The 24829-nt window shown below is 41.5% G+C and overlaps 1 protein-coding gene across 1 annotated transcript in view; it reads left to right on the plus strand.

Moving 5' to 3' along the window:
* The window catches only part of RANBP3 (RAN binding protein 3), a 46426-nt gene that overhangs the window by 1161 nt on the left and 20436 nt on the right, over positions 1-24829 (plus strand). Inside the window, exons 2-4 of the mRNA XM_035348325.1 lie at positions 10651-10706; positions 21104-21140; positions 21230-21316. Of these exons, the coding sequence (XP_035204216.1) occupies positions 10651-10706; positions 21104-21140; positions 21230-21316 (180 nt within the window). The remainder of the gene's footprint in view (positions 1-10650; positions 10707-21103; positions 21141-21229; positions 21317-24829) is intronic.

A 24829-nucleotide genomic window follows, 5' to 3' on the forward strand; every position in this document is an offset into this window, starting at 1 on the left:
GCAGCATGTCTTGAGCTGTTGGCTCCCAAACCGAAGATGTGCTGTCAGTGCACAGAGAGGCCTGATAAATAATTTTGAGGACTGTAGAAAGTAGACACGTATGCACTGATTATTGCTGAGAAATTTGATGACGGTATGTAAAAATTTTGATGGCTTCTTGCATTTTTTTTAGCACCCAAAGTTTGGGAGTGGCTGTCTCAATTCGTGTGAGTCCCTCACTTTACCTCCCTGTTCTAGTAGGAAATAGCTGAAAGGTGAATTCTAAATTACCAATGTTCATTACATCATTTGATGTTGACTTGTCTTGTGTTTATATTCCTATCTTTGTATTTCTGCAGAATCTTGTAGACTCTCTGTGGTGGAAAAAAAATCCTTATTTGGTATCATCTGTACTTTTTCATCTGATCTTCCTTTCTCTTTTTCCCCTTCAGACCCTTTCCTGACTCCAGTGATTTCCCTCGCCTCCTAATTTCTTTAGTTTGAGCTCACATCTCCTTCCGGAGTTGCCATCTTCATCCTTCCCTGTTGTGTTTCTGCTCTCAGTAAGAATGGGATTTAAACTGCCTTAAAGTTAAGCAAGATCAGACCGCGTCTGAACTATTGGCTGTTCAGCGCATTCTGATGTCACTCTATGGTGTTAGTTTTCTTTCCTCCAGTTCCACTTTTGAGGTATCCGTTCTTGGTATACCGGAGCACAGGCACGTACTTTCTGGAACTGGTGTCTGCTGGAAGTCGGAGGATTCTGTGATCTTTCTACTTGCATTGTTTGCTGTCTCCGATACTGCAGTGATGCTCTCAGGTGACTTTGACCATTTTCTCCTCATTCTTCCACGTATCAGTGTTAGATTTTTCCAGGACTGTAGGTAAATGTTTTCTTTCTCGATACGGTGCATTTTCATCGAATATAAGGAATGCCTATCTCAGGATGGGTAGTTCTTTGATCTTCTACTTTGTATTGGTCTTTCACGTGTTTGATAGCTAAACGTTCATGTTCACAAACCAAGCCTGGTTAAAACAAAGCTCTTACCATTCCTTAATCTTGGTTGGTTTGTACAGCAGTGCTGTCTCAATCATACCTCATTATGAAGTGCAAAGCTAATTATTCCTTGACACATAATAGGCACAAGTACGTAGAAGGTGGTTTCAGTCATTTTTGCGGAATGTTTTTGCTTAGCATGCTTAAGCAATAGCTCTTCTTGTTGGTTCATGCAAGTGAAACTCACTTGGGATCTTATCTGTCTGGTTACTGCAACAAACCTTCTTCTGGCCTTGAGAAGTGCCATTTTGTTCTGCTTACATCCTTGCAGCTCAGTCATACGTAGCATTTTTAACCTGTCACTTTTATCATGGCACTCCTTTGTTTCAATTCATTCATTCTTTTCCAACAGTGAGTATGTTTAGTAGTTACTTTTACTTTCTACGTGCTGACTTCTCGTTTCTTCCTGTGTTGTCTTAAACCACCACTGCGATGTCAGTAGTCTCCAAGTAACCATTCTATGTCCTCTAAGTCTTCAAACTATTCTCATGGACAGTCTCTCAGTGATACATCTCTTGATAGCTCCAGTATTCTCAGAACTACTTAATTGTCCTCAATCTAATTGTTCAATGCTTTTTTTTTCCATTCTCGTGTCTTTCCTGCTTTTTCTCGGGTGTTTTGGTGAAAATGCACCTGGTGAAGCTGTTGGTGAAGCTGGTGAGCCTGGAGCTAATGAGGAGGAAGAGGGAAGGGCTCTTCAGCTGTTTAAAGTTTGACCGACTTTATCACAAAGACTTAGCGAGATTGTGGTACAGACTTTGGGGACTGGCATGGTGAGGAGCTTGACTGTTGCTTTGATTTGTACCATCACTGAAAACCAGGATTTTGAAGTAGTATTCACGATTGTTATCGTCACTATTGTATAAAACAGTTATCGAATGGTATTAGAAATTTCCTCTGAAGTCTTTGGTATGATTTTCTTTCTACATCAGTATTCTAGCCAGATCGCATCTTCAAATTGGCACTTCACATCCACGAATCTGTCAGTGTTGTATGCCGGAGAACTAGAAAACTGTCAGGCATATATTCACATAAACCTGAATGCTCTTCTCGTTAACTTGCTGTTAATATACAACTAATAATTGGTACATAGCTTGCTTCTCATGCTGCTCTTTAGATGATAGGATCTCTTCATGATGAGCATGAATTATTTTATTTCCTTTCAGTTGTGGAAGAGGTACAGGTTTTTCTCATGGCTAGCACTCGATGACTTCTTTTACATTTCCCGTGCAGTAGGTGCTTCTGTGTCAGTTCTTCCCCCCAGCTGTACATTTGGAGAAAGGAAGGTCTTCTGCTGCTTTGAGGGCAAAACCTGGCATTTTCTGCTGTCTCTAAATCTTACAGACCCTTTGAGCAATATCTTCCCCTCCTTGGTAATTTTCTTCACTAACGGATACAAAGTTAGACGGAGTGGTTTGTTTATTGTTGGGATTTTTTTTGAGATGTGCTAATAATTCACATCGAAATGCCACAGAGTTTAGTTTACAAGACAGAATTGTCTACGTACATTCAAAATTTGTTGTTAGCACTTTTCAGAGTTCTTTGTAGATACCTACACTGCAGAGTAATTGGCTGCCTCATGGTTTTCTTCTTCATACCAGCTGAAATTAAGCTACTTTTTTTTTTTTTTTTTTTTCCATTTCTGACTTGTAGCATTTGCTTTATGTGAAGTGCCAGTGCTGAAATAGTAAGATGACCTAACGCAGAGGGTAATTTATTAATGCGGCAAGGGCTCAGGAAACAAAACAACACGTGCTCTGCAAACACAAAAGGTTTGTGCTTCAAATATGTAAAATTTCTTCTCAAATATGTCAAAAGCATTCTACATTCCCATGTCAGCTGTGGAAGTACTACCTAGAAGTAGCCTTGTTCATGTGATAGAAGACAAAATAAATGGTTTGAAGATGAACCAAGTCATCAGATGTTTTAATTCATAAAAAAAAATAAAAATATTAGAGTTTTGAAAGTGAGGCAGAGGCATCTTTTTTTCTCTTTTTCTTTTTTTCTCCCTCCTGCTGTAAGTTATATTCGCTATGACATCATTTATTTGTGAAGTCTGGATGTAAGTGATCTAGTGCCATTAAGTATGATTGGACTTTTCTTGTGGGGTCATTTCCAGTGATCAGCTGCTGGCTTGGGAGCTTGCTCATTGCTTTCAGTCTATTCATAGTTATTATTGGGAGAGACAGGAGTCTTGTTTTGTTATCGGCCCCTTTTATAAAGCTACAAATGCCTGTTTGTCTTTTTTAATTTATATATTTCTGGTGTGTTTGCTCTGCTTTTCATAACTTAAGTAGTATTAAGGTGAAAGAACATTTTTTGCTGTCTGAGCTGCTCAAATAATCATAATTAAATTTAACCTTGAGCTTAATTTTTATCTCCCCCTTTTTTTTTTTTTTAACCTTTAGTCAAAGGAACTTTTCTTTCTACTTTGAGTTGGCACCAATCACAATCAGAAGGTTACTTCTGAGTTCACAGTGGTTGGAACTTCCTGTGTGAAGACTGTAAATCAGCACCTACAGAAGAGCATTTTTTTTCTTAACACGCAATTTCTTTTTTCTTTAAGACAGAAAGTCCCTAAACATGAAACAAATTTAGCAGCCTCAGTGATTCGACATTTGATTCCATTCAGCATAACCTTTTTTAAGCAAGGAACAAATGACTTTAGTGAGTAGTTTTTAAAATATATATTTGTTTTATGAAACCATATTCTATCAGGGAATGTTGGAAAGACATTTGTCTTTGTAAAACTGCATAGCTGTGTTGTATCTGATTCCGCATACAAGTTTATTCCTTAAAGGAATTGAAACAGTCCGAGTGTGCGGTTGTGTTCTCAGATCCAATATTTTCTGTTTGCCTGCGTGCTTCTTTCCATAACATTTTTTTCCCTTCTTAATAAGCTATTGCCATCTAATATTCTTTGACTGGCACAGATTTTGTCACTGCCACTTCTTTTTTTCTTCCAGAATGTAGTATAAAGAAAACACATGCAGTTCTTTTCCAGGATTGATACCATGCAGGCTTGTATACATGTAGGATTCAGCCGCTGTTTCATAGCTGTGTTTTGACTAGTACCAAAGCAAACAGGAAGAACAGCTTGTGTGGTAAGGAAGCAAAATATGCTGAGAAAATGCTTATAATCCATATATCCAACACTTAATTCTGTTTATAACTAATAGGCTTTTTTTATTGCCCATTGTTTTTATTTTTCAAATATTTTTATTGGCACTTGTTTTATCAAAATCTTACAGAATGGTAAAGAAAACCTTCTGTAAAATCTAAATAGTCCTTTTACCTTTTATGCTGAGCAATATTGTAGCACTGCAGTTAGTGTGAAGGAAGGAGCTGAGTTTCCCTTCAAATCCTATCAGGGTGTCAAAATGTTGCTGCTTCTCCCTTCCCTAGCCATTTTTTTCATTCTCCCTTCTTTTATGTCATTCTTTTTTGATGAATATTTGTCACCCAGCTTTACTGTTCATTTCTGTCTTGGTTTTACCTTGTTTTGGTATGCTCCCACCAAGCTGAGCTGGAAAGGATAGGTTCTGCTTGGGAAGAGCTAAGTAGCTGTGTGTGGCTGGGCGTTGTGGCAGCTGCTGCGAATGGAAGTGTTTGGAAGAGGTGCTACCGATCGTGTGAGCGTTGAAGCCCCTTACGTTTTTCTTAAAAGATGAGAATATCACGTACTAGAAGTGTTCTTGGTGATTGCTAGTTTGTTTTGCAGTGGTGTAAGGATGTAAGTGAGGAATAGTTTGTGGGAAAGAAAATATCTCATTAGGACAGTTGGCCTACCTTGGAAAAAGCAGACCAGTTTTGGGACGTACATCCTTATCTTCGGATCTGAACTAACGCTAGTTACCTTGAAAACTACATAATTTGAGAACCAAGTGGGTCAGTGATTAACTTGGTTATGTTAATCAGTTAAACCATCATGGAGAAAAGGCAGTTGGTAATTCTGAGTCAAGAAGAAAGCATAAGTAAGAGAGGAATTGGAAGGTTATGTGCTGCTGCCCAGAAGATTTAATTTAACTCTTCTTTACAACTCGGAGTGCCTTGAGGTGGAAACTGGAGAAATGGAAGTGAGTTGTAATGTGTCCTTGAAAATCAGTGTCTGTGTTCCCTGGACTTTTGGAATGGTGCTGCTGGGCTTTTTAATAAATGAGTTATGTCTTTCCCTTAAGGAACAGGTTTTAGGAGATCAGAGGTAGAGTGGATATTTCCTGGGAAATACTCTTCCACCACCCAGTGCGTGATTAATGTTTTAGAGTTCAAGGGAAGTACGTTATGTTTTCAGATAACTCAGTCTTCTTCTTTCTGTTGTGTGTCTCTGTTGATTGGCTACCATATATTCCTGGGGTCTGCAAACACGATGTCAAAATATTAAGCAAGTAGAACGTAGACAGAAAAAAGATGATGTGGAAAGACACCCCCCAAAGGAACCCTTCCCCTTTGTACTGCCTTCGGTCTCAGTAACATTAGAAGAAAATATACTGATGTTTTCTTGAGTGGAACTAACCTGTGCTTCAGGAATGGGCAGCAATTTCAAACAGCCCAGTAAATCCTCGCTTCAACAGAAATACCCCAAATTTCTAGATTTTCATAGGTGTACTGCCCAGACTGTAATGTACCCCAGAAGCCTCTGGAGAGCTGGGAGTGGAAATGAACTCTTCCTGGGCAGCTGGTAAGGACGGACACCTAGATCCTGGTGAGGGCTCTCTAAGACAGCCCTCAGGATGTATTCCTCAGTGTTGCCTCCCAGGAAATACCCTCTGGAGTATGTCTGGGAGCTAAAATTCAGAAACTGCCGTAAATATTAAGAATTGTAGGTACAACAAATAAATTTTTTATAGTGCACTGCAGTTCATGTGTTGGTCTACCCATAAGCCTTTAATAGGTAACAGTTTACCAGACTTGAGTCTGTTTCATGAATTGACAACCTCATTGTCCTTATCCATTTATCACTTACTCATTGTTGATAGCTGTTACCTACTTTTTGTCTCCGGTGATACGTTATGAGTTGAAGGCAAGGCAGTTGTTCTCAACTCGTATGTGTTTGTTTTTGCCAGTGTTAGAAGTTTCTGTAGTCAGGGGCTGTTGCCCTTTTAAATGGTAAATTTAAAAAAGAAAAGGTTTGCAATGCTGTGGTTCTTAGCTTAAAAAAATGAAATCACCTTGTCATAACATTGCTGCAGTGGTGCTGCTGAGGAATTGGGGGTTGTTACCATGACTTAGGGTCTGGGCTTCTCCTAATGTTTCAAAGTTTCATTTGGGTGACCAAGATGGTAAGGGGCTGGGGTTGCATGACACGAGGCTGAAGGAACTGGGATTTTCCATCCTAGAGAAGGGAAAGCTTCAGAGAGCCACATTTGGAGCTTTCCACGATCTACGTGGAGGTAATCAAAAAGAGGCAGGCTTTTCTCAGTGGCGTATGTTGACAAGCTGTAAGTCATCAATTGAGAGAGATGTTCAGACTGGATATAAGGCTTATTTATTTTTTTAACCTTAAAACAGTAAAGCAGTAGAAGAGATCACCCTGGGAGGCTGTTCAGCCTCTGTCTTTGGAAGTTAAGACCATCCTGGATAACCTGATTAAATAACCGGTAGTGAAGGAGAAGAATGCTTTTGTTGCCTTTGTCGCTGCTTTGCTCAGGGATTTACTACGTGAGGCTGATAACGATACGGAGAAATGGACATCTGCAGTATTTGATTTTCTTGTGTGTGTGTGTGTGTGCAGTTTTACCCTGGCTTTTTGCTTATGGGACCTTTAAAGATGGATTCAAAAGGGACGTGTTTTTATATCCGTACACTTGAAATGTCCATTGGGTTTTTAGTAATGGGTCACTTCATGCTGCAGTGAAGGCTTAAAACTTTGCATTTCACAGAATCTTAGCATGGCTGGGGTTGGAAGGGATGTTAAAGACCATCCAGTTCCAACCCCCCTGCCATAGGCAGGGATGCCACCCACTAGATCAGGTTGCCCAAAGCCCCATCCAGCCTGGCCTTGAACACCTCCAGGGGTGGGACATCCACAGCTTCTGTGGGAAGTATTTCAAAAATACTCTTGTGGCCCCTAGAGTTGCCACCAGCTTTGATGGTTGCATCGATGTGAACTTTTGGTGAGGTAAAATGAGGCCATGTTTTGTCTGGTTGTAGGAATCACGGTTGACAATTGGAGGCTTTGGTACAACTATAAAGGAGGAGTAAAATGGGTCCTGAAAGTAATGTGTCAGAATAAGATTGTTCTGGCAGCATGGGTTTGCTTTGAGGGTGATACTGAAATACTGGACTGTGTCCTACTGAGAATTGGTTTTGTCCTCTTTATTGAAAAGCAATATGGAAGGGGACCTGCGTACAGGGAAAGCATTAAATAGTAGAGCTCGTTAATACAGCACATAAATGCATTCCAAAAACATACTTAGGAATCAGAGCAAAAAGTTAAAGCCAGACATTTGAATGGGAAATTAGACACTGGAGGTTGTTTTTTTTTTCCTTTTTAACAAGTGAAGTAACAAATAATGGTAACAAAGCTTTTCTTTTAACGTCTTCAAGAATTGATGCCTTTGCTGAAAATGTTTCCTCAAAACTATAAGGCTCAGAAAAATATGCAATAGCTTGGTATGAAGGTCAGATTAGACAACCTCGCAGTCCTTGCTGTGGGCTAGAATTAGGCAAACGCTTCTCCAGCCTTGTGGTTGTGTTGCAGACTTCAGAAAGGACATGATGAACAAGAGAAAGGGTGACCTTTATACAGCTCCCGATATATTTTTTTTTCCTATATAAAGAACAGATCTCTTGTGCTTCTCAAAGAAGTAAGGCAGTAAGAGAAGTATAATGATCATTTCTTTAAAGGCTTCATATATATGCACCAGAACCTGACTTAAGATCGTGCGGTTGTCACTGAAGTGTGCAGTGCCAGTCAACCTCTAAAAAATTAACGCTGATTTAGTGGAAATAATTTTCTGAAAGTATTCTCTGCTCAACAGTACATCCATTGTGTAACGGTACAGCAGTACGTGCACACACCCTCAGCAGTGCGGTAAATTTCGGATCCCCAGTAAGGAATGTGCCTGGTTAAGCAATGGGATGGTTGGTAGCAGCGACTACCTGCTGTCGTGCCCCTGTTCCTGCCGGCTGCCAGCTTGTCAGGTGTCTCGCAAGCAGCGAGGAACAGGGAGCTTCTAAACCCTGAGTTTGGAGGACGGTGTTCCTGCGGTACCTAGAAGCGCCCTTATCTTGCACAAGTCTTCTCTCTCCTTTCACCTTCGCTGACGGATCTCACCGCAGTTTTTCACTCGCTCCTTTTCCCAGCCTTATTTGCTGTAGCTGGGCACAATCTGCAAGACTTGATTTTCTTTTCTTTTTTCTTCGGTTCCTCCAGCCAGTCATTTTTGGTTCTGTGAGTTTTCTGCTCTTGGCATCCCTGTGCCTTTCTTTGAGGCCTGTTTTCTGTCACCAGACCTTGTCTTCTATTTTGTCCTGTTCTTTTGCAGCAATTTCTTTGGCTCCCTGCTGTAGCCTTTTGCCAGCCAGCATTTCCTCTGGCCTTTGCATTGCTGGGTCTGTTTTTGTTTGTTTGTTGTGTTTCATTTTTACTGTTTGCTTTCTTCTGCCTCAGGGCTTTGATCCTGTATTAAGTACTAAATAGACAAGTAGCTGTTTTCTGTTTGATCCTCTGTGGTATCTCTGGAACTCAGTACAAGAGTCTTGGCTATGTCTTGCACTACACAATCGAGTCCTGATTTCAGGCAGCTCTCCGAAAGGGAATAACACTAACACAATTTTATTGACTGGGTGTGTAGTCTTGGATAAAACTAGTTGGGTAGAATGCGTGCTAGTCACTGCTGTATCTCCCTCATTAATGAATATTAAACTAGACTAAATGTGGTAGAAAAAATAAAATGAAAATCACTTTGAAGTAAAGTGTTAAAAGCTCGCCCCCCTGCACGAGGAACCTCCCACAGGCAGGCGATAGGGAGGCCAGGGGAATCAAAGAGGAGTCCTGGCTGCTAGGGATGCAGGTGTTCCTTCAGAGTAAACTGAAGAACCCGTTCCCTTTCAGCAGACTCTGGTTTTAGGACAAGGATAGCAGTTAAGTTTGTCTGACTGTAGTTTAATTTTGATTTTTGCAATAGCTTATCTGCATTGCTCTCATTAATAAACATTTTTAAGATTCAGCACTGTGTTGTGGGTAGAACTACCAGAAACTTAGAAAACAAAGGAAAAAGAGCAGGACAAATGCTGTAACAATGGTCTTCATTTCATGGCTGTTTCTACCTTTTGTTGAACACATTATACTAATCTTGCAAAGTCAGTCTCGCGGTGTTTTTGCTGGGGTGTCCCTCTGGGTAAGACCCACAGGAGGGTGGAAAGTCCACCCTACCAAATAAGTGCACGGAGTTTTCTTAGAATTTTTTTGTGTATGTGTGCTTGCCAGGTAAAGTTTCATTTTTTAACCTAAACCGATCTAATAGCTAGCAGTTCCCAAATGGACAGTCTCATCCCCTTTTTCTTCTATTCTGTGTATTCTTACTCTGACCCAAATGCTTTACTGATCATTCTGCAACCGATGTATGGAGGATTTTCTGATCCTGTCCTTCTTTTTCAGAGCGAGGTAATTCTTGTTGGCTTTATATTTCTCTTTTGTGGTATCTATTCAAGTTCCAAAAGATTTACAATGCTAGTTTTGTTAAGTGCCTAGTCTTGTTCATAGAACTAAATAATTGCAAAGATGGAACTTCGGCCAAGAAATTCACCAAAGCACAGCCCTCCCTGAATCCTCGTTTCACAGCACTCTCACTCTGAAGACAGACTTAAATGTTGTTCTCATCTTTACCTCTGCGAGCATAGAGGAGGGTTGCTGACTGCATACAGTACGTGCAGTTTGTCTTCAAATACAACACATGCCCATGGTATAACTTTGTTGAACTCTGAGGAAAGCTTGCTTCTTGTGTATTTCACGTCACCCACCCCCTTGTTTTGAGATCATTAAGGACAAAGGAAAACATACAGTCACTCCAGAAATTCACTCTGGTCTTGACCAAATGTTGGTATGTTTATAAAAATGTCCTGCTAATGTTTGAATCTGAACTTCAGGTACACAGCGGACTTGCTTTTCGGCTACATACATGAAGCGGGTGCCTCTGTGATAATACACGTGGGATGTTTGGTGTAAATCGTGTATCTGTAAACAGTTTCCTTTAGGAAAGCAGTATGTTGGTGTGCGCAGCAGAGCTCCCTTTGCACTATGGAAAAGGAAAAGCCTTCGCTGACAAAACTGACACGTGTTCCAAAAGTAAACTGTTGTAAAGGGCCTTTTCCTGCTGATGTACCCAAGGACAATGAAAGTACTGCTTTAGCACAGATCTGCAGAGACAAGGAAACTGATTGAGCTTTCGGGTATCAGTCCTATCAGTTGTATTGCTGTTCTTAAAACACGTCTTCCTATAGACAATCAAGTGCTTAATAACACCTACACGTTACCAGGAACCAGTCAAACAATTCATGTAACCGAGATTTAACTGGTCTAGAGATTCATTGTCAAAGCATCATAAAGCATAACCTATTAGTTAATAATTAATGTGGTTGGAAAAAAAACAACACAATTTTTCTTTTTGCAGAAAAACCTGCCATTGCTCCACCTGTCTTTGTATTTCAGAAGGATAAAGCACAGAAGGTAAGGAGATGTTGGTAATGTATATTCACTTCTTTGTTCTGTAGCCCTAACACATGTAACTCATATTCTGTGGTGAGCAGCCACTTGTGTGTATTTTTCTGAAGGTGAAGATGGACAATAAAGCATTAACACTATTACTGGGCATGGGGTGAAGAAGTACTAGGCAGATAGAAGTGGGAAGAGGTATTGCAGTGGCATGAAGCAGGCAGCTCTTCAGACAGAAGACAGACAAAATCTGGGAGAAATGTGACTTCAAAGCTGTACCTTGAAAGGAACAGGTGGCAAAAGAGTGCTGACAGTTGAAGTTGCATGAAAAAAATGTAAAACAAAGCAAAGACAGAAGACCGGTGGTCTAGGTTATCTCATATCTTTGGTTAGTACACTATGAAGTGTCTCATTATTTGAAAATGGCCGTCGTGTTGCTTCACCTTTCCCTCTACCCCCTGCCTTTGGACTGGAGGTAGCAGTAGCGCAGTGTTGAGGTAAGTTGGAGCCGTGCCACAGTGTTCTGTAAAGTGTTCTGTGGGTGAGCTTGTGAGGAGCCACATCCCCCTCTGTGCAGCTCTGGTGGGGCCACGCCTGGAAGGTGCTCCAGCTCTGGGACCCCAGTACAAGAGAGACCAGGACGTGCTGGAGAGAGGCCAGCGAAGGCCCTGAAGGGACAGGGGCCCCTCTGCTGTGAGGAGAGGCTGAAAGAACTGGGACTGCTCAGCCTGGAGAAGAAGAGGCTCAGGGAATCTTAAATCAATATAGATAGTATATAATTTATATCTCGTGTGTGTGTGTGCATGGCATATAATATACGTACACTACCTGACAAGGAGAATGGAGCCAGGCTCTTGTCAGTGGTGCCCAGTGCCAGGCCAAAAGGCATTGGGCACAAGCTGGAACACAAGAGGAGGACAGAGATATTCCATCTGAACACCAGGAATCATTTCTTTACCTTGTGGTGACAGAGCAGTGGCACCGACCGCCCAGAGCGGCTGTGGGGTCTCCTTGGAGATCTTCAAAAGCTGCCTGGACGTGGTCCTGGGCACCCTGCTCTGGGTGGCCCTGCTGGAGCAGGGGTCGGACCAGCTGAGCTCCAGGTCTCCTTCCAACCCCAGGGATTTTACGATGTGAAGAGGCTGGTACAGCTCATCTTGTGGCTGTAGGAGGAACAGAGCTTGGGAGAATAATGACAACATTAAAGGAAGGAGCAGGACCTGCCATTTAGTGGAAATTGCTATTAAATTGAAGTAGATGTAATAGAAAACAATGCCCATGCAAGCTGAGTACTGTGTAGTTTGCGTGCCTTTTCTCTTTGACACACAAAATGTTACAGATGAGCCCTAGGGTGTAGTTTTCCTTGCATCTTTTTGTTCAAATGTTAAGCCTTCTAGTTTCTCATATTGTGAAAAAAAAAAAGAGGAAAAAAAATATATGTAAATTGCTTTATTTGACTTATGCCTGGTCAATAATGGGAAAAGCTGTTAACATTGCAGAAATAAATTAAATCAAGGTTACCTTTGTTTAAGCTGAAACTGGTAGGGACCGATAGATCTCTAGCCATGTTCTCTTGTCCTGAAGGGTAGTTGGTGTAGTAGCCTAACTGCTCCAGTGGTAGTTAGATGTGGATACTCCCCCATTGTAGCCAGTCTTTCACAATAAACTATCTCAAAACTGCAAATGCTACTTTGAGAGAGACCTTTTTGGAATCACTGGATTGTTAGGTTTATCTGTATAATCAGAAAATCTTCTCAAATGTTTCAATAGAAATATCAAACTGTTTTGTGCTTCATAGCTCTTCTTCGGAACAAGATTTGAGTTTTCTCACGGGTTTTGTAGGCATATTCATCAGCAGGTGCTTGAAATCTTTTGTCGGATTAGAAAGGATTAAATCTGCTGGTTTTTTTTTTTCTAATATTAGCTCATCCATTTAAATGTATCTTACTGTAAATACTAGTTTTGAGAGACTCTTTCCAATGAGTCTTTACAGTGACAATTTACACGCAGTTTGGAACATGGGGAGTAGAAGAGTTAGCACTATGGAGGAGACAGCTCTCAGTCACCCACTGTTGCTTGGACAGTTCCTGAAGTCCCTTCTGCACTGGTGATTTTTCTCCCTGGATGACTTTTAAGCTGGCAGTGCTTCCACAGCTGGATTGGAAATGGTGATCAGAGTGATGTGGGGCTGTGTCCTTCCTTCTCTGGCCTCCTTCCCCAGCTGTAAGCTACCAGGTCTTATAAGCTCGTGTTTCTTTGTGTGCCATCTGCACAGGGTGCAGACCTGCACGCGTCCTTTCGGTGCCGTGCTGTCTGAGCTTGTGTCGGGCTGTGGGGTGGATCTGTTGCACTTGGTGTGTTTCAAGAAAATATTCGTAAAGAATCTGAAAGAACTAACAGCTTAACATCTCTTTGGGCTGGTGGATTGCCGGGGGGGAGATGTATGAGCTCCCTGGCTGCCTATGTGGATGCTGCAGATGGTCGCGGTGCTGGGTTGGTGGCTGCCTGCAGGACTGCCTCTGCGAAGGCTTGGCCAGAAAAAGCCTGCCTGGGGGGCTGAGCGGAGGGACTGCATGGACACCTGCGGTGGAGCCGAGCAACTTGACCTCACGCTGGAGAGACATGAGTTAAGAACTGATCTAAACACTGTGTGGTATTGATATAATCGGACCTCTTGAGAAAGGGCAAGCTGAATGGTTGTGGAGCAGCCCAGGCCTGCTGGGGAACTGGGCTCATTCCTTGAAGGAGATCATTCAGACCCCACCAGTGGCATCTGTCATGTGGTGGCTGATTTCCAAAGTGTAAACGCATCTAGTAACAAATACAAACATTTACGTTAAGCTGTGTAAATGTGCGGAGATGTACAATTTTCTTAAGGGGAGTTAATGATCATTTTAGTAGCTTACACTGTGTGCATCTGAGACTGGAGAAGAGCAACAGAAGCATCGGTGCTGTGCTGCCTGCTGCTTTTGTAAGTGGAGGGTGAAGCCTGCTTGGTGCTTGTGCTGGTAGCTGTTCTTTGTGGAGCTATGGTGATACAGTCAGGCTATGGTGCTCTCAGCCAAAAGCAACAGCCGCTTAATACGTGCTGAATTTATCAGAACCCAACATTCAGGCCAGCAGAACGTCTCTAACTTAATCAAGAAGTGGTGTTCGGGCTACGTGCCGGTTGAGATCTTTCACTGTATTTTTGAAAGGATTAAGAGCCCTGTAAGTGTTAGAGTTAACAGCAGACTGCCTTATTGTTCCCACGTGAGGTGTTTGGGTAAGTGAATTGCCTTCCACAAGAGCTGATCGTTAGTGAAGAAAATCTGTTAAGAGGAGTTTCTCCTAGGATAACATTTAGAAAAGAATAAGATAGTGAAACGACATATTTTACAAGTGTGTTGTTTGTCAGCTATCTAAATCATAATTTTCATTTAGCAAGAGATCTGTGTGGTCGAGTTGGCTTTCACCCAGAGCTGTAAACAAAATCTTCATGGAGGCTTTTCAGTGCCAATACGGCAATCTGACGGTAAGCTGAGAGCGAGGAGGAGGCACTGCGTTGTCAAGTTGAATTTTCGCTGTCCATGATGAACGTTGAGATGTTTGTCTAGTGCTCTCCTCCATCAAACAGGACATCCTGAGCAGGATTTTTTTGTTGCAGTGTCTACAAGCTGGGTTGATTCTGTTCAGTGGTTTTCTGGAGCTAATTTTGTCTACTGTCTAGTTAAAGAATATTTTTCTAGAACTCTCTACCTAAGTTTGATTTTTGAAGATGTCGGACATCGATTTCTTTGTTAGCAATTGCAAAAGATTCAGCATGCTGCAGAACTGAATGCATGCTAGTCTGTAAAGAAATTTTGGAATTGTTTTTCCAAATAAATGTGTTTACAGTTTAGTGAAGCATCAGGATGTGCAGTTTGTCATGTTTATTTAGAGGGGGTACAAAGTGGTGGTTCAGAGTAATGTCTCTTTAACTTTCAATAAGGAGCTTCTGGTTGTTTCAAAGTTAAAACTAGAGGATTTGTGTATCTGGTCTGATTTTCATTATAATAGTTAATGGTGGATGTAAAGCTGGATGCCCATGACTAGCCCATAATTATTTCTAAGTCTTCTTGCTTCATAAGAGAGTTACTTGCCCTTTCCAAGAAGGGCAGTAATGTTTTTTACAATTATTCCAGAATAGGAAGGAGCTGGAACAAATAACAGACCAGGTATCAATAGATTGGCTCGAGTTGGAAGGGACCTTAAAGACCATCCAGTCCCAACCCCCTGCCATAAGCAGGGACACCACCCACTAGGTCACGTTTCCCAGGGCCTCATCCAACCTGGTCTTGAACACCTCCATGTATGTTTGTTTGAAAATATATTTGAGTGTAGTGGTGGTGTATCTACTTATTGATACGTGGCCTCGTGTCTTACTACTCCTCTGGTGACATGTTCTGAATTCTAACCTTGTTTTTCTTAATTGTCTTGTTCAGGCATGCTATTCCCCCCTGCCCCCTCTTGTTAAAGTGCTGTAACTGCTGAGCTGCATTTTCAGATCCACATTTTCAGTTCCTTTCAGAGTTTCTGTTTAGGACTTGTTCCCTTCACACGTTTCCACGTTTGTTGAGTGAGTCTGCATTTTAATTATTCTTACCTCTGTATCTCCTTATAATTTTTTTTTACGGTGTTCCCTCAGCTTCATATCTGAACGATGGTGACCATATACATTGCTTGTTTCTTTTTACACTGCTAGTCATTTCTGAGAAGCAGAGCTGCTAGTGCTGGCACGAGTTGGAAAATTACATCAGCTTATGAAGGCTTAAAAGACTCTGCACTTACTAAGACCAGAAAGCACCATAAAGTCCTAACCTCATCATGCTGATCGTAACATATTTCTGTTATCTCTACCAACAACTTACAGAATCATAGAAAATTAAGGTTGGAAAAGACCTCCAAGATCATCTGGTCCAACCACCCCCCTGCCACCAATGTCCCCCACTAAACCACGTCCCTATGCACGACGTCCAACCTGTCCTTGAACACCCCAGGGATGGTGACTCTACCACCTCCCCGGGCAACCCGTCCCAATGCCTGACTGCTCTTTCTGAGAAGAAACGTCTCCTAATTTCCAAGATAAGAAACAGTTTCCAAGAAACATTTTGTACAAAAATGCTTTTAAAGTATCGTCCCTTGTTCTGCAAGTATGTGCTATGAACATCTTAAAGACATTGGTTGTGAGTACTCCAAAAGGCAGATGCCCTGTTCAGATTTTCAAAATACTTTTGCACTTTAAAATAAACCAGAATCGCGTACAGCCTGCAGCTTGTTTTCTTCCCCCCCACCAGTCTGGGTTGGGTGAAGTCATAGAAGACAGAAAAGAACACACTGCTTCCAGCTTGTTACGTGCCTGGTGTTGGTCAGCGTGTTCTGTGGGTGAAATGCAGGCGGTGAGTTAAGGATGGCTCTGAAGGAAGTTAAGTTGCATGATGTTTGCTTGGATCTAGTCCCATACCTGTGCGGTACTGCAAAATGACGCAGTGTTTAAAGGGTAAGAGGTAGAGGGTTCGTTGTGCAGTGAACAAGGTTTTTCATCCCTAAGTTGTTCAATCTGTTACCAGGGTCTTAGCTGTGGGATGTTAGAAGATGTGGTGTTGAAAAGGGGATTTAGGCTGGTGGCATTCCCATGTAGTCTGGAGAGCAAGGTGATGTGTCTGAGTGTAGAAAAGAGAAGGTTGGGTCAGTGCACAAAGTAGCAAGGGATTGGTTTAAGTCCTGATTTGATTTAGTGTGACTTGGAAACGTCTGGGTTTTGGTGGCTTGAGGAACTGGGTGATTAGAAAATGTTTGTGTGCTGGGGTAGGAGTGGCAGGATTTGGATGGTGGCAGAGAAAGAAATGTGGAGGAAGTAAGTTACTAGGGAGAGGCAACAATGTCATTTTACAGACAGGCTGAGCAGTGTGAGCATAGCTGGTCAGAGGTTTTGTTGGAGAGAGTGAGTTGAGCTATGCTGGAAGTCAACAGTGTATTTAAAATTAAGGGCTCATTGTGGATATATTGCTACGCTGCTGCACTTAATAATTAATTGTACATGCGTTAGGACGGTTGTACCTGGCAGAGCTTAGAGGGATATTGAGAGGCTGATACTGCCAAAGGCTTTTGAGAATACCAGCAAGAGTTGTGCAACTCCTGGGCTCTAAGCAGGTAAAGACTGTGAAACTGAAAGCTGTACCATTGGGCCACTGGGCATGGATGCTAGGCTGGGGAAAAAGAGTAAAGGAACCATAAATAGCACAGGAACATGACTGTGAGTAAAAACAGCCTAAGAGGGTTTGTGCCAGTCTTTATTTAAAAGTGGTATTACTTCCTTGCCTGTATTTGACATTCCAGCATCACGTCAGTCTATTTCTTTGTGTCTCATTTATTTCCTGTAATACAGAGGAGGCCAAAGCTCCAAGAAGACTTCTACATATTTGGCCTAGATATGTTATTTTTTTATTTTAATAAAATAGATTTTGTTTCATCTGGCTGAGCACGGGGAGTTGGTGTAAGTGGCTTCCTAGCATCATTAGTGTAGTTGATGATCCAAAGATCGTCTTAGTATTTAATGAACAGGAACAGGTTTCTGCCGAGGTGTCCCTAGAGCTGTGCTTGTAAGGAATCTCTGGAGAAGAGAAGGCTCAAGGAGACACAGGTTGTCACTGATATAAAACATCGTGGCAAGAAGGAAGAGAAGGAACTGTTCCTTATGAGTGCCAAGGAACTTAGAACAAGAGCTCAGATCAGAATTTCTGAGGAGATTAGGAAGTACTTTAAATAGCAAGCGTGACTGAAGTCTAAAATGAATTCTGGGGGAGTTTGCAGTTCCCTTTGGATGTGCTTTTTTGAGAGCAGTTGAACAAATGTCTGTCCTACAGTTTTGGTTGGACAATCCAATTGCAAAATTCTAACACTTGCAGTAGTTTTTGTTCCATTTTAATATGTTAATTTTAAAAAATACTTTTTATGAATTGACCTGGCCAAGAAATTCTCACCTCGACATCTGATTTTTCTGTGTAAGTGGTGATTGGCATTAATGGCTGGTTTTGCTTAATTTCTCTCCTTTTTTTGAGTCTTGGAGCACATATTACAGTTTTGCTTAGGAAAGAAATGGGATTTATACCAGAAGGCTGCCTTGCTTCACTTTTTCAGTTACTGACCCTTGCCAAATATTACAAGAATTACTTAAATTAAATCTGTTGCATGTTTAACTTTGAGATGTTCTAAACTGTATTGATATGAATTGTTTGGAAAATAATTTGCCATTTCCCCTTTTAACGATATAGCAGAAGTGTGCCTTGAATGTTCTTGCCTCTTCTTGCATTGTTGACAATTTTATCATCTATGGCTAGAAGTGGATGTGAATTGGTAGTAGGACTCCTTTTTTTTTTTTCCTTGAATTTTTCCAATTGCTTGCTGAACCCAAGCATATGAGCTACAGACATCTGCACGATCCTCAACGAGGGGTTCAGTATGCTGAGCTTTTCATCTTCTTTGGGTTTTTGGGCTTGGAGTTTGGAACCTCTTATAGCCGAGTTTAATTGATTATTTCTGGCTCTTGTACGGCGTGTCACCACATTGACATCCTGTATACAACTCCTGATTTGTATTCCTGCGCTTTCTCCCCCAAAATTCTGTGCTTTTTGGCTGAAGAATCCTAAGCTATTTAGCTATTTTTCATATGGCAACACTTCTGTACCCTTTCCTATGAATTATTTTGCTTCTTACAGGCACAGAATCTTCCAAGTCATCATCAGTCCCAGTGTCTGTCCACAGCTTTTCAGTCATTCCTTGTTGCCTTCAGGTCCTCGGCAATAGTAAGCTCGTCCTGAGATTGATGAGGTCCATTGACAAAGATGGTCTCCTCCATCTCCATTTCCTAGTAACATTCTGGTTATATTTTTCAGCACTTTCCCCACCGTGGATTTTAGGGTTTCCCCCAGTTCTTCAAAGGCTCTGTGAATAATGGCAGGGTCATCTCCTCCACCGGTACAGCAATTGGACCAGGTCTGTGATCTGTGGGGTCGTACTGGTGTCATCGCTTTGGTGGATGTCTGGGTGGGTCTGGGGAGCCTGCTTTGAAGCAGGAAGCCAGGCTGATGAGGCTGTGCTACCTGTGCTCTTCTGAGGAGCTCCCCGTAGCTTTGAAAGCTTGCTGATTCTGCTCACGATTGGAAGGGGATAGAGTTTTAAATGCTAAAACAGATCCGCTCACTAGGACCGTTCCTCCATCATGTTGCAACCTTGCATTGAAGGGACTTTGCCCTGCAGGGGACCGGGAGAAAAAAGACAAAAAGGTTTGTTGGATTCAGGTGAGGACCCTCAGGGAGAGGTTGAGCCCCCCACCATTGACCAGGTCGCAAAGCCCCAGCTGGTGGACTCAGCTGTGAGCTTCCTGCTCCTGGTGTTGCCTCAGTCAGTGCTATCCTGAGCCCCACTTCTGAAGCCCTGCTTGCTCCTGTTCCACAGGAACTGGCACGGGTAAACGTGAACCTGTGGAATGTCTCTTCTGTTCTGTGCAGCAGCTGCTTAGGCTGGGGCTGGCTATGTCAGTAGCCCCTGTAACACTTGTCATGTGGCTCTTGCCCAGCTTTTAATCTCCTGAAGCTCTTGGGCTCAAAACCAGGGAAATAATTCAGAGAGAGTAGATACCAGCTCTGCTTTGCCCTCCAGAGGTTACAGACTTCGTTTCGGCTATTGATGCTCCTTGCATACTAAATATCGTGACAATCGTGCATCAGTTAATAAAAAACAGTGATGTGATAATTTGAAGCTGGTTCTGTACAGGTTTGACTGTTTTTTGGTCGGTTTTGCGTACATCGTTGCTGTATTCTCAATGCCAGAGTGCTACTTAATAGTTTCAGCAATTTTTTAAGTTCTGGACTTGTTGATTTTAAAGAACTTTTGCACATATAGATCAATTTTGTGCAAACTTTTTTTTACCAAATGGCTTCCTTCTGCTTTTAGGATTTTTGCTAACAATTGAAACAAATTGCTGGTATGTGACGGCAGTGCTCTTTCTACAAAACAGAATTTTTTCTTACTTCAGGTATTGATTGCTGAAGTAGGTGATACCGTGGGTCCCCCCTTAGCCTTATCTTTTAGGACACTGATGTATGTTGGCAACAGAGGTGCCTGCTAAGATCCTATTTCAGTGATCCACAATAATGTGAATTATGTAGGAATAGCATGGATTATCAACCGGTTTTATTGAGGTTGGGGTGGGGAAATTGCATTTCAAGCTGTAAATAACTTTTCGTTCTTTATGGTGAAGGTCTCAAAGGCACTTGACTGGGGTGCTAGTGAAGTATCGACATCCTTCCATCAACCCTTAGACGTTATTGCATAGGCAGAATTGCTTGCCTTGAAGTAAACGTGCTTTTTTTTTAGCACTGGATAAAATACTTATTAACATTGGATAAAACACCGATGGTACATTCGTATCTAGATTCTAAACACGTCTAGTACCTCCGTTGTTTAGCTGGTAGTCCCGTGCAGCTCTAACCAGTCCCGGTTTGTGCTGCCCCATCCCTGTGTCTGCCCCTTTGCTCCCCGTGCTGGAGGACAGCAGCTGCGAGCCACCGAGGGTTTGCACTGCAGCAGGACGAAGGAGCAGTGCTGGGCTAGGGCGAAGTTCAGTATGTTGAGAGGGTGCTTAAGGTCCTCCAGGCGCCTTCCGTGGTGGAAGGAATCCCTCGTGGGGTTACGTTTTGGAGGAACGAGGGAAATGATGTTTGCTGGGGAGCTGACAGGGCGAGTAGGAGGGGTGTGACTTAGAAATCCTCAGAGAAGACGTGAAAACTTTGTTCAAAGCCTTCTTAACATTATGGTAGACAGTAGCCTGTGATGCCTCTTTTTTTTCCTGATACCGTGGAAGATGCTGTGAGACTGTCCATTGCTATTTCCTATGAAAACCTCCTAGTGCTGGTCAACAGTGCTTTGAAAGACACCCCTCCAACACTGCTGTTTTGTTGAGGGAACTGATGTCAGTGACATGAATTAGAAAAAGTGCTTTGGAATGAACTCCCAAACAACAGATGTCTTCATGATGAGCTTAGAACTTGTATGTTTTTGGTTTTTAAATCAAACCTAATTTGAAAATAACTATTTTCAGTATATAGAAAACTAATAATCATCACGTGGTCTCTGTTAAGGATGTTAGTGCTTGGATTTGAATTTTCAGATATCTTTACTTGTAAATGAAATGTTTTGAAATAATATTATGTATAGTGTCCGGAGGAAATTTGATATGCATATATGTAATTCATACAGATGGTTTTCTTTAAGTGTATATCATTGGCAGTAAAGAAAAAGCCTCTGCACTGAGGATTAAGGCGTTTCTGCGTACCCAAAAGACTGAAATGTTCAGTATGTGATTTTGTTTTATCACTGTCATCTGATTTCAGAGATCAGCAGATGGATCAAGTCCAGCAGATGGAGATGGTAAGAAATTTGATCATAAGATTAAGAAACACTAGTAAATGTCTTTCCAGGATTTTATGTATTTTCTCTAATTGTTTTTTTTCCTACAGAATCTGATCGAGAGGATGGGAACTACTGTCCGCCTGTAAAGCGTGAGAGAACTTCTTCATTAACTCAGTTCCCTCCTTCTCAGTCAGGTAAATATTAATTTTTACCATATTAATATGTGAGAGAGGTTTTTTGGTTTTGTTTTTTTTTTTTCACAGTCATGCTGTCAGTCTTACTATTGCCTGCTGTGCTTTGGTTTGACAGACTGCAGTGACCATGTCCTGTGATTTCTGATTTTCCTCTGTGGTCTGTGATAATAAATTGAATCAACCCCGGAGGAATTGAGATAGACAAGCTTACGTGCATGAATTTATACACACGCACCCTTTCTAGTTTCATCTTTTAATCTTACGCTGTTCAATGGAAGAATTTATCAGAAATCTTTTTGCCCTATTGTGATCAGGTCACTTCTTACAAAATCTATGTAAATGCTGTGTTTTCCTTTAGTTGTTCTGCTGCCCAGCAAAATCTTCCAAGTCTCAAGTTGTGCTTGAGTTCCTTTAGTCTGTTCCTTTTCTCCCATTTCTTCTGAAATTGAGAGAATTCAGTGCGTTTCAGCAACATTCATACCTGGCATATGCGAGCGATCCTGACCACCTTCTCAATGTATGTGTGGTTAGTACAGCAAAATCACTGGAAACGGCCTGGACAAATTTTTGCAGTTCATATACATTGGAATGGTCGTGTTTGACACCTGTGTTCACGTACAGGAACTGTCTCTAAAATTTGTGCCTTCTCTCTTCACAAACAACACAAAGTTTTTAGTTTTCTTTGAGGATTGTTTTAATTAAGAGACTTCAGTGCTTGGAGACTTTGATCCTTCATTTCTGTCTTAGTTGGGAAAGTAGGTTGGGAAAACAGTCAAACAAAAAATATTCCTCTAGCATACAGCACCTTCAGGAAGTGTGATTAAAAGGCATAGAACTAATTATTTTGCTGCCTTTTAAAGGAATAAGTGACTGGAATTTTAAATGCAGTTGCCGTTATTTTACGGACAGAGTACTTCATATCACCAGTGCTAGTCAGGGTGAGAATTCCTTCTCAAGATCTAGATTTTCTGGTGCACAGCTTAGCCAGGTTCAAGGTGCAGTCCTGTTAATTGAGTAAGTCAGGGGGCGAGTGTTGCTGCTGTCTGCTTTCTCATCACTCTTAGTAGAAGAACACTTTGCACAAAAATAATGGATTTATTTTTGTCCGCAGGTTTTCTTAGAGGAACACAGAATATGTATAGCCCCTGAGGAGCTTCTTTATTTATTGGACCTTATATTTCTAGTTTTCTTATAAACACTTCTCGCTTGGCTAGTCTCACCTCTCTTTCTGTAGTGTGTTTGTCCTTTCAGGTCTGTTCAAACAGCTGTTGCTGCCTCCTTGAACAGATCCAAGTTTTTAATCCAATTGTGGCATGTGATCCTATCTGCTGTTTCCTTCTGAGCATTGTGTTTTACACCAGCTTTTAAAGTTGAACTCTTTTTGTCTTCATTTTCAGAACACTTATGCCACATGGGAGGAATTCTCCCTCCTCTCTCATCTACGGGCTATTTCCCAAATCACTTAAGACTCTTCATTCCCTCTGGTTTTCTACTCTTTTGTGACTTGCTTTGTATAACACAGCTTAGCTGATGTTTCTGTTCTAATTGTAGAAATCTTCAAAGGTTATATTTTCTTCTGCCTGGCTTCAAGAATTTGCTGTCTATGTTTTCTGCCCCAGACTCTTCTCTTGCTATGAAAACAATATCACTTCCCGATGTCTACTCAGAATACTGTTTAAAAGCTCATTTCTCTTTTTCATTGCTTGAAGCTTGTTGTTGCCAGCCTTCTCATCCCTCCAAGTCCTTTAAGTAGTGATAAATACTCCGAAGATTTTGCATGTGTACAGCTCCCTGAAAAAGCAGCCTACTTCTCTCATACTTTGGTAGGGAAACCTCTTCAACACCTTTCATATAGCTACTATTTTTAACCTACTTCTAAGATCACAACAGCTACTGCTATGATACTGACGTTTGCTGTTGATATTACACAAGAGATTTATTAAGACTTTTTGCTGATTTTATTAGATTGCCCTGATACTTTACCTTTTATTTTGTGAGGCTTAGTCTTATGCCTGACCCATCGTGCAGGAGTGCTGTCATATGTTGCCTGAGTAGTTTAATTCCTAATCATCTTCTGTTAACTGTTTCATGCAACTCTGGAAGTCCCCAGAGTTTGATTTTAATTTTAATTTTTTAATTATTTTATTTATTTATTTATTTATTTTTGCATTGACTCAAGTAGCTACCTACTGATGGCTTTCAACTTGCTGTCCTTCACAGGAAAGGGCTTGTGAGGATTGTCCTCAGGATCCTGTTGTGAAAGCACTTCAGGCTTTAAAATGCCTTAAGCTGACCTTCTGAGTTCTATTTGCAATCTCTCGTTCTTTGATGCAGACCATCAACTAGAGGTTATGACCCTTAGGCTCCTAGCTAGGCTTCCGTATGTCACAAAAACACATTGGTTTACTCTGGTGGTTATTTTGAGTATTGCAGAAATAGGAATGCAGCATCTTGCCTCTGCAGTCAGTTTAAGAGTCACCTATTACTTGAGTATTTTCTCTTTAATTGTGTAGAATCCCTTGCTAAGATTTGCTATTCAGATGACAGTGTTTGTCTAGCTGATGTGCCCTGAAGTTATTAATGAATTTTAGAATTACCATTTCCATCAGCTACGTTTTTGTAATCTGCTAGTATTGGTTTCTCCTGTATTGTCAACTGAAGAGTCTTTCTTGGCTTGTATTGACTAGTAGGTGATAATTTGCCTCTTGCACATCTCTCTGGAAAATACAAGGCTGCAGGGGAACTTCTGCTCCATGCCTGGAGCACCTCCTGCCCTCCTTCACTGACATTGGTGTCTGCAGGGTTATTTCTCACTCCTCACTCTCCCAGCTGCTCTTATGCAGCAGTTGTTTTTATTTTTCCTTTCTTAAATCTGCTCTCACAGACCAATTACCACTTACTGGCTCAGCTCTGGCCAGCAGTGGGTCTCTTTTGGAGCCAGCTGAAACTGGCCCTTATCTGACATGGGGCTGCCTCTGGACTCTTTTCACAGAGGCCACCCCTGCAGCCCTCTACTACCAAAACTTGTCACGTAAACCTAATACAATCAGAAATTCAACTGTGTTAATTTTGTACTGATTTACGTGGGAGCACTGATTGACCAGCTTAATGTAAAGTGTTCAGGTTCTCTTTAAAAAGACCTAAAACTGGAAGATCTAGCAAATAAGTAATTGGAAATTCTTAAAGCCTGTGCTTTAAGGACTTACAACCTTACAAATAGTTTAAGAAATGGTGGAAAGTGTCCCAAGTTTAAAAATAATATACCACTGTATGCATGGAAATTTGTGGTACACTGCCTTGTGAAGGCATGTCCTTAAATAGCCAGGGACTTCTTTCTGCAAATGCAATCCTCCCAGCCTTTGGAACTGCTGTTTTGTAGCACTACTTAGGAGCAAATCTCACAGGAGGTGCGAGTTTGGTGACTTCTGGTTCTGTTGGTGAGACAACGTTACTCCGTTGTCAGAAAACATTATCTGTAGATGGGCAATTTTGCATCTGGTATGCAGTGGCTCA

Source organism: Oxyura jamaicensis, chromosome 28 (assembly GCF_011077185.1).
Source record: "Oxyura jamaicensis isolate SHBP4307 breed ruddy duck chromosome 28, BPBGC_Ojam_1.0, whole genome shotgun sequence".
NCBI classification, from domain to species: Eukaryota; Metazoa; Chordata; class Aves; order Anseriformes; family Anatidae; genus Oxyura; species Oxyura jamaicensis.